The sequence below is a fragment of the Ciona intestinalis genome, unplaced genomic scaffold (assembly GCF_000224145.3).
Source record: "Ciona intestinalis unplaced genomic scaffold, KH HT001140.1, whole genome shotgun sequence".
Classification (NCBI taxonomy): domain Eukaryota; kingdom Metazoa; phylum Chordata; class Ascidiacea; order Phlebobranchia; family Cionidae; genus Ciona; species Ciona intestinalis.
The window spans coordinates 2,326-12,077 of NW_004191461.1; the positions used below are offsets into that span (position 1 = coordinate 2,326).

Genomic DNA, 9,752 nt, shown 5'->3' on the forward strand with positions numbered 1-9,752 from the left:
TAGCGCGAATGTTTATCGAACCAACAGATGCGACTACTTTCCTATGGCCTCAATAACGGCCGTGGCTTCTTTTTCAATGGCAGAATAATGCACTTCGCTTCCTTGCAAAGTACGTGACATAAACGCAACGGGCCGGCTTCCTTGAATTAATGTTGCTGACACCGCGATGTCCGAGGCATCACACCCTACCACTAAGGAAGTGAGTTCACCAATGCCGGTTACCTTGCGAATTTTATCGGCAAAACGGTATATCCACTTTGAATATATTACGCAAACATCCTTAAAACGCGCCGAAAGCTTCAAAGATCTGCCGGTGGTGCAAACTCTTTCAGAGGTCGCATACGTTCTGGGTCCAGCTTTACAAAATTATTCCCAACAAGGTAACCAAGGATATGTACGTTCCAAACAGTAACCACAGATTTCGAATCGTTCAAGGAAAATTTATTTTACGCAGGGCATGTTCACTTTTAGTTCTGCCACCCACAGTTACGTTGTCTTAATATGGAAATGTGTCTTTTAATACATCTTCTTTGCAAAATTGGAAATTGATCTTTCGTTGTAATACCGCAACATCGTTTTTCACATCAAACGGAATTGGTAAAAAATCATAAAGCCGACCGTTTGCTTCAAATGCGGTTTCCGTTCATTTACGAATTGGAATCTGGCGGTATGCGCTTCTCAAATCAAATTTTAAAAATATTTAACACTTTGCAAGTTTGTTAATGTATATACGTTATTCAATATACACAAACGTTTCGTACGGCGATACCACCTGTGCTCGCCAAGACGAGGAGCTTGCTTGAATTATCTTCCCTTCGAGGAGCTTGTCGGTGTTTTCTTTAATAAACAATTTATCTTCCGGACTATATCGTCGAGATTTCGTTGCTATTGGCTTGACATCTGACGATAGGTTCGAAAAGAATGAGGCTTCCTCAATCATACCGACAGCACAAATCGAACCAACTCCGATGACCAAGTCTGACGATCAACTGCCTTCGGGTTCAAAAATAACTCTTTGATGCTTGCTTTAAAAGTACAAACCTAAAATAACACCACAACAAAGTTTGTGTAGTATGTTTAGTTTCGTATCTTGGTACCGAACAACTTTCATGACCAAGTCTGCGAAACAGAAACCAACCGAACGGAGTTTCACTGATGAACACGCCATACGAACTTGGTGCGTTGACAGATGTGAGTTTAAGCGTAATTTAGTGCAAACTGAGTTATCGATGTAACAGCGAACGAGCTACACCGAAAGCTTGCTCTAGTTATAAGTATGTGAGTTCATTAATTTCGAGCAACCGTTGGCGGACGCTATGAGATGACGAACCATTCATAAAAGCATTGCAAACCAACTCTTTTCTATAATCCTCCCCGCTGACATCTTTAAATTCACTTTTCCTTACTGAACGAATGGGGATTGCGAAGTAAAACGCATACATTGTTATCGGGCATCTGCTTTCTAGTTGCTAAACTGTGTCGTGAAAATATTACATTAACTGGTTTAACGAACACACGTTTTAATTTATTTACAGCAGCATCGTACGTCGTACAATCTTCTATATGCTCGTAAACGTCTGCACTGACATATGCAAACAAGGTACTTAACTTGTCAGGAGGTTCGACAGGTTGAACTTCCGCTTGTAATAACCACTTGGCTAAGAAATCGTTGAACACCATCAACTATATTGCTTCAACTGCTTCGCTGCTTTTGGAGAATCAAATCCACATCAAACCGTGATGACCGAAGTAGTTTGTTTTTAGGTTTGTTTAATTGAAACGATTCATTAGCGGTTTTTAAATAAGGTTTAAAACAAATTTAAACCGATTAATAGCAACCTAAAAGAAACAAAAAGTTTAAGTAGTTAATGTCAACTTAAACGCGTACTCTAACGTAACTGCAGTAGAAACGGCAAATAAACACATACAAAATGAGTAACGAGGATTATTATAGGACAAATGGGAGAAAAGTAGGAATGTTGATTAGGAGCGGCGCGTAACATCAATAGGAGAGAAGGATTTTAGCGAAAATATTCATTACAGTATCTTGCTGGCGCTTTGTGTATAGACCTATCGAGAGAAGCATCTGATAGACCGGATACTTCATTTCGTGTTAAGCTGAGGAAACTTTTAAGAAAAAGCAATCTGTTTACTTTATACGGTACACTCCGCCACCTCCTCGTCTATTCAACATGAAATGAAAAACCGTTTTGTCTATCAATTAACCAATCGACTTGGCAAAGTGTACCAGGTTTCCCTTACAGATCACACACAGATTAATCATGTATAATACATGTAATATGATGTGTAGTGTAGTTACATACTATCGGTACGTATATACGTTGTACTAAGCGGGAGTATGTGAATAAGCTAGGTGCGGCATTGTCGGACCGCTTGACTTGACAAGCAATTGAAAAAAAACGAAGTTTCTATAATAAGGAATATTACGTACACTGTGTTCCTTGCAAATATAAACTGGCTTTTCTATTGTACCGGAAACCCGTTACACACACGATGTACATATTTCCCGACGTAGCCAGTATAGCGCCCACCTTTAAGTAAACGCAAACTCCTTGCAAAACAAACTTGAATAAATCACACTGGAGTTGGGTGTGTGTGATAATATCATGAAGTATGGCCACGTCATGCGTAGTATATATAACCTTGAAGACACACGGTGCTGCATACACATCGGGTGGTTGCAGGTAGATGTCCATTCAGTGCATTTAGCGTGGTAATACATGAAACATTTATTATAGGTATACATATCAATAGGCGAATAGAACGGAACAAAGGGATGGTTAAGTCTAACCAGTGATCGCACAAACATATAGAAAGCGTTAAGATAAACTTATCTACAAAACATCGATCTGGCGCTTACTGAGAAATATTCATGTTTATCTCAGAAAATGAGAAAAAGTTTATACAAAAACAATTGCGTCAGATAGCTGAATAAGAAAAAGGAATTCTGCTATAAAACCTGTTGGCAAGTGATAAATCGCAGATCATTCTGAACAACCAAAGATGAACTTCAAAGTAACATTCGTGATTGCTGTTTTGCTCGCCTGCGTCCTAACAACCTCCGGGGTTGCTCGTAGGAGGCGGGCTGTTGCTAGACGACGTGCTCCAGCTGAAGCGAGGCGACGAGCTGCAAGTAGCATTGGTGGTGGAATTGCCTCGACAGGAGGGGAATTAATAGCTGGACAAGCTCTTGAATCTTCAACTGGTGGTGGCAGTTGGTCTCCATGGACAAAATGGAACCAGCAACGAAAAATGGAAAATGCTATGAGTAAGCGACTGTTATAATGTTTTAACCTTACTGTGTCGCCAGCTATGCATATTATTTAAATGGCACTGTTATAATATATTACAGATGACGAAATGGATGCTGAACTTCTCTCTCTGATGTTAAATGAAGAGTAAGCATTCTTATGCTTGGTCGCGGGTGCGTTTCTAATGACAATACTACTATTGTAACAAACTTAACATTTTGTCCTTTATTTATAGAAGAATTACAAACCGCGCATTACCGTGATAAATTCCGGAAAATAAATAAACACAAAAACAAAACTTTGTTCCAATCTTTCCATCAATAGGAACGCTTTTAATTGTAGTCCTTTTTTATTATTTGTTTTTTATTGTTTACTAAAACACGAAACACACCTTTACGAAATATGAAATTGTACACAACAATAACTGTTTATATGATAGCCGAAAAGACCAGTCAGTTCTGTTTATATTTATATTGAAGGGAAAGAGAAAATTAGACATTTCATTGAAAATTCGCACATACAAATTACATCATATAGAACCATTTCAAATTATGGAACACTATTTTTTTTCGTTTTCTTGCAATGAGTTTTCCACTGCTACGTATAGTACAATGGGGAAAGATGGGACACTTAAGCACATATTGCCAAATATTTTCAAAATCAAAATAGATGACGGTTTTTGGATAATACCACGAATTAGTACTAGTATTCCTTTTTTAATTGACAACAATTTAATAAAATATAATAAAACACACGAGGAGTTATTTACCGATCCGCACAACAAGTGAAATTTTACAAATTCGAAAACACACAGAATAAGATAGAACAGTTTAAAATCATTGTTAATTTTGATTATTAAGTGTATTTATATAGGAATATACGTAAATAACACGAAATAATACTGTAGGCGTTGAAAATTAAGTCTAAACATTTTTTTCTTGCCCTACTGGTATAGTTTTTAACATGTTATTGTTACCCATACCTTATACTATTGCATAACAGTTGGTATTGTTTGAACGACAATGGGTAACGTTCGAACATCAATGGATAAATACTCCGAGATGTCCTTTCGAATCGTATTTACGTATTCACTGTCGTTTACCAGAGACACGTTTAACTTCTAACCTTTACCGCGAGGAGCCGACTGCAGGTTAATGTTTATTGAGCACGTTAGTGGTCATATAGATCCTTTTTCGTCGAACAGGTGTTCTTGTTGTTGTTGTTGTTGTTTGTTTCGTGACTTTTTCCGCACTTATCTTAATTCTTAATTCTAGCTCTTGATTGAAATCAAATCATAATATATGTTTATAATTTTCAGATTTAAAACCGCATGATGAGCGATTATTCAACGATTAATTTCCTCATCCACTTTACATAGCGGTAACACTGTCTGGGAATTTGGCGGGAAACGACGGCACGTGTTGGTGTCGAGATAAGAAATCCACACAACGATTCACGACTGAATCAAACTATTAGCATTTAATTGGGGACGCATTAAATGCACTACTCTTATACCGTATTATCATTAATCGTAATTGAAACATTATTTTTAATTCAACATTATATGAATAATATTAACTTCTAACATTACCTAATTACTAAGTGATTACGGTTTGTCAAAATTCATGAAAAAACGTTTTTAAGCGACGACAACGTTAACTAGTGTAAGTTTACAATAAACACATGGTACATGAGTTGTACACAGCTTACTTACACATATTCTTTACCAATCACTCAATCCTCGTACGTCATAAGTTTCATTAGTTATATTACATGTATTGGTAGTAAACAAAGAACATTTAATTAATTATAAAACTGTATCTTCACGACCTCCACAGACCGTTGTTAATTGTTTAAAACACGATCAGGCTATTTGGATATTATGTGTTAAAGGTGTCCCATCTTCCCCGACTCTACTATATTATGCTAATTAGTTTAAAACGTGCTCATTCATTAGATCTGTGATCTCTTGTAGTTACCAAACCACGATGTGATTTTATACGGGGGGAATTGAACAATTCGTAACTTTCCCTAGTAAGGATTTTAAAACCAGGAAAAATTCTAATCGGCTACCGCTTCGGGGTCGGTTTGTATTCGCGTGTATTTCTTGGTTTAGTCAAGTTTAACTCTAAATACATCCACGTATTCGTTATCTTTCATTAGCTTAATTACCTTCCTACGCGCTTTTACGTTTGAATGTTTATTTGCCCCGAGTCTATCCTCATTCCATTTCCCACAATTTATCAGACCTATGACTACCGTAAGTTTCTTGAAGGAATATTATTTCGCATTTTTTATCCTGTAAAAATTTAAAAAAGCATCTCCGCTTGTTGGTGTTCCGGAGGCCGTTTGCATTAAAAGAAAGTATATACATTGTATGTCGCCATAATAAAAGTGATGTAAATAAATATAAACCAAATGTTAACATATTTTTTCTTCCAAGTTTGATTTTAGAGATCGCTTTCTCTTCACAATCCACGCACGTGAATACTCCGTTATCTTTATTTCGTTGTTCCGGCATAAACTTGTTGCAGCAGCAGGGCATTCTTCTCATTGCCTGGTTGCACTTCTGGCAATTGGTCAGCTAACAGTTCTCGTCCAGGTATTGCACAAATCTTTGTTCCTTTTTACATGACCAACAGTAGAATTTATTGCTGCATTCATACGTCAGCCCTTCCTCTTTACATAAAATACACGACACCGGGAACCTCCCGCAAGCACAGACCCCTACGTTTTGGGTCGGGTTCTCCATCTATTTCCAGTAGACTTCTGATGTCTCGTTTGCTTGCTTGAGTAAGGTTTCCATATTTTCATTTTTTATTCTGACTTCGCTTATGTTCTTGTAGAATAAGTGTTTTTGAGAGCTTATCAATTTGGTATTTTTCACAGACGTAGACGTCATATACTACTTTGGGCAAGGTGTTGCAGCTCCTCGGTGTGTTGCGGCCTCTTGTTGATACCTGCGTTTGCTTTAGGCACCAGGGGCTGCCAGCAGCTGCGGATAGTCTTTCGCTTTGGTTTGGCAATTCGCTTGTTTGTTCCACCACAGTATTTGCATGTTATTTCTTGCCCTTATAGGTGACATATAGCTCTTCTTCTTTGATCCACAAATAACTGGGAATTGGATTTTTGTCCAGATTCTTGTTTTTCATTATCGCTGCTCGGCGACCAGTCGGTAGACCGTCTTTATCCATTCTTGCGATGATTTTTATTACCTGCCCGTACTTATTGGAACGGTATTGGAACCCACGATAGGTTAACCAATGTTGTTTCACTTTGATATAATTGGACAGCTTTAAAAGCATCGTTTTTACCGAGTTTATCCTGTAAAAGTTGAGCCTGTCGTCTATTTTTACATGAACTGTTTTTTTTGTGATATATGACAGAAGGCGCACTCTGATTTGATCTCCTTACACCACGACGACAAAAACAAGAATCCTTTTTAATAACTTTGATGAAATTAAGTATATGCATATCTGGCGACACCTTATGACGAAGGGCGCCACCACTAAACCAATCTAATCAGCATGACACACACAAAGCTCGCTGTTGTTGAAGTCAAGCGCATTGGTATTAGCATAGATACCTAATCATATGTTCAGGTATCTATGGCATTGGTAAATACATCAAAAGCAATATATCAAAATTAAACTTACAGTGTTATGTTATAAAAACCAACATAAAATAAACAAAGTTTGTGAATAAACCGTATTTATTTTGATGATGAATTGCGCGGTTCAGTATTACGTTAATCTTATTTCAGCTTTATAGTCAAGGCTGCGTTGTTCTAACGTGATTGTCACTTTGGAAACTGAGTTTGTGAAAACTGAATAAAGTTAAAACAATCTTTCTTGCTGGCGCTTTTTGTATAAACCTACAGAGAAAGTTTAGAAGTTTCTAATAGACAGGATAATTCAAATCACGTACATTCTTGCCAAACTAGCCGAGTTTTTAAGAAAAAGCAATCGGTTTGGTTCAGTGGTAATTTCATGACGTAAGTTTGTCTGTGGTTAAAATAACCATCTATATACACAAGTCTGCAGCTCGACTAACTACTAAGCGAACAAGCAATTTCACAAACTGCCTTTAGATTTGTTATCATGTTTAAAATTTAATAACCTTAATATAGTGGTGTGCGGTAAGATGGAACACCTTTGGCACATAATATCCTGTTATCCTGGTCGTGTTTTCAACAATTAACAACGGTCCGTGGATGTCGTCAGGATACGGTTTATAACTTTTTGAATATTGTCTGTTTACTGTACCAAATAGGACAAGAAAACAGAATAAAAAGGTGTCCCATCTTCCCCCCTATACTACATACTGTTACTGATATTTATACTGAAATTGCGCGGTCCAGTATTACGTTAATCTTATTTCAGCTTTACAGTCAATGCTGTTTTGTTCTAACGTGATTGTCACTTTGGAAACAGAGTTGGTGAAAAGCAAATTAAACCAACTTGTCTTGCTCGCACTTTGTGTATAGACCTACCGAGAGAGTTTAGAAGCATCTGGTAGACCGGATAATTCAAGTCACGTACGTTTCGTGTTAACTTGAGAAAACGTTTAAGAAAAAGCAATCGGTTTACTCTCATGGTACTCTCCACCCCTCCTCGTCTATTCAACAGGAAATAAGAAAAGATTTGTCCCTTACAGATTACACGCAGGTTTTAATCGCGTATACTTTACATGTAATATGAGGTGTACTGTAGTTACACTATCGGTACACATACCGCTTATACTAAGTAGATGTATTTAAATAGGCTAGGTGTGACATTGTGGGGTCGCTTGGAATGACAAAAAAATGATAAGGGAGTTAATGTTACGAATCACATCACAATCGGTCCCCAGAACGATGGTTACCGAATATTAACGTACACGGCGTTTCATGCTAATATAAACTGGCTATGCTACTGTTTCAAAAACATTTATATACGTACAATTTAGAAACATAATCGACCTGGATTTAAGTAAACCCCAAACCCCTTGCCAAATGCGTTGGTAAACCTCATTGGAGTTTGGTATATAATATCATAGAGTTTGGCCTATACATGCGTATAAGTATATATACATATCTGGTGGTACAGGTACATGTTTATTCAGTACATTTAATGTAGTCATACATTTTAAAAATATAACTATAGTAGGGTGGGGATCCTTATCCTTCTATTTTCTCGTCACATTTGGTGGTAAACAGAGAATATTTAAATAATTATAAAAATCCTATCCTCACGACACCCATAGACCGTTGTTAATTGTTTAAAACAGAACCAGGATATTTGAATATTCTGTGCTACAGGTGTCCCATCTTCCCCCGCTTTACTATACCATGGAAACACATATCTATAAGCAAATAAAACAACGCGAGGCAAACAAAAAGATGGTTAAGTCTAACCAGTGATCACCCAACCAACATATAGAAAGCGTTAAGATAAACTTATGTGCAACACATCGATCTGGCACTTACTGAGAAATATTCATAGATCCCAGAAAATGAGAAAAAGTTTATACAGAAACAATTGCGTCAGATAGCCGAATAAGAAAAAGGAATTCTGCTATAAAACCCCGTTGGCAAGTGATAAATCGCAGATCATTCTGAACAACCAAAGATGAACTTCAAAGTAACATTCGTGATTGCTGTTTTGCTCGCCTGCGTCCTAACAACCTCCGGGCTTGCTCGCAGGAGACGACGAATTGCAGGTAAAATTGGTGGTGGAGTTGCCAAAACAGCAGCGGAATTAGCAGCTGAACAAGCTCTTGAATCTTCAACCGGTGGTGGCAGTTGGTCTCCATGGACAAAATGGAACCAGCAACGAAAAATGGAAAATGCTATGAGTAAGCGACTGTTATAATGTTTTAACTTTACTTTGTCGCCAGCTATGCATATTATTTAAATGACACTGTTATAATATATTACAGATGACGAAATGGATGCTGAACTTCTCCTCAATCTTTTGAAAGAAGAGTAAGCATTCTTATGCTTGGTCGCGGGTGCGTTTTTCAGGACAAAATTAATATTGTAACAAACTTAACATTTTGTCCCTTATTTGCAGAAGAATTACAAACCGCGTATTACCGTGATAAATTCCGGAAAATAAATAAACACAAAAACAACACTTTGTTCGATTTGCTTTTATAGAACGTCAACAGGAAAAGCTCGCAAACATGTCTTAGAGTAAAGACGGTAGATACTAAATCCTGTACTCTTTTTTTGTATATATTAAACTCTCAGGCAACAAAATATACCTCAGAGTTAAATATAAAAAATGTATGAGATTACATGTTTTTGTATCTACCACCTTAGACAGAATTTTTACAAAACATTGATTTTAAAACGGTCATCGTAATGCGAACGAGACTTTATAATTTTCTTTTTATGGGCCCCAAAGAAAATCAGAAAAATAATGCAACAGAATTGTTGTGGTCGTTAGAACAACACAACATTGACTATGAGGCTGTAATAAGATTAACGTAATCCTG

General features: G+C 37.1%; 2 protein-coding genes and 3 long non-coding RNA genes across 5 annotated transcripts in view; 3 read left to right on the forward strand and 2 right to left on the reverse strand.

Moving 5' to 3' along the window:
- LOC113475682 overlaps positions 1–1,878 on the reverse strand; it is a 3,009-nt gene extending 1,131 nt beyond the window's left edge. Inside the window, exon 1 of the long non-coding RNA XR_003397429.1 lies at positions 773–1,878. This is a non-coding gene — a long non-coding RNA (uncharacterized LOC113475682). The remainder of the gene's footprint in view (positions 1–772) is intronic.
- Positions 1,879–2,965: 1,087 nt separating this feature from the next.
- On the forward strand, positions 2,966–3,570 carry LOC100179635. The gene is made up of 3 exons (XM_002125483.5): positions 2,966–3,289; positions 3,374–3,445; positions 3,508–3,570. Exons 1-2 carry the CDS (start codon positions 3,025–3,027, stop codon positions 3,421–3,423), a joined length of 315 nt encoding a protein of 104 aa, XP_002125519.1. The 5' UTR covers positions 2,966–3,024; the 3' UTR covers positions 3,424–3,445; positions 3,508–3,570.
- On the reverse strand, positions 3,005–9,013 carry LOC113475683. The gene is made up of 2 exons (XR_003397430.1): positions 8,938–9,013; positions 3,005–3,080 (listed from the first exon to the last, which is right to left on the reverse strand). It is a non-coding gene; the product is annotated as an uncharacterized LOC113475683 (long non-coding RNA).
- LOC113475684 overlaps positions 5,769–9,752 on the forward strand; it is an 8,460-nt gene continuing 4,476 nt past the window's right edge. The window contains exons 1-2 of the long non-coding RNA XR_003397431.1: positions 5,769–5,780; positions 9,548–9,554. This is a non-coding gene — a long non-coding RNA (uncharacterized LOC113475684). The remainder of the gene's footprint in view (positions 5,781–9,547; positions 9,555–9,752) is intronic.
- On the forward strand, positions 8,832–9,388 carry LOC100177293. The gene is made up of 3 exons (XM_002125402.5): positions 8,832–9,107; positions 9,192–9,263; positions 9,326–9,388. The coding sequence occupies exons 1-2, from the start codon at positions 8,882–8,884 to the stop codon at positions 9,239–9,241; spliced, it is 276 nt and encodes a 91-aa protein (XP_002125438.1). The 5' UTR covers positions 8,832–8,881; the 3' UTR covers positions 9,242–9,263; positions 9,326–9,388.

Bases quoted from the DNA above. Each gene is read 5' to 3' on its own strand.
- LOC100179635 (XM_002125483.5), top strand. From the start codon at position 3,025: ATGAACTTCAAAGTAACATTCGTGATTGCTGTTTTGCTCGCCTGCGTC. The intron at 3,290-3,373 runs GTAAGCGACTGT...AATATATTACAG, and splicing joins AAAAATGGAAAATGCTATGA to ATGACGAAATGGATGCTGAA.
- LOC100177293 (XM_002125402.5), top strand. From the start codon at position 8,882: ATGAACTTCAAAGTAACATTCGTGATTGCTGTTTTGCTCGCCTGCGTC. The intron at 9,108-9,191 runs GTAAGCGACTGT...AATATATTACAG, and splicing joins AAAAATGGAAAATGCTATGA to ATGACGAAATGGATGCTGAA.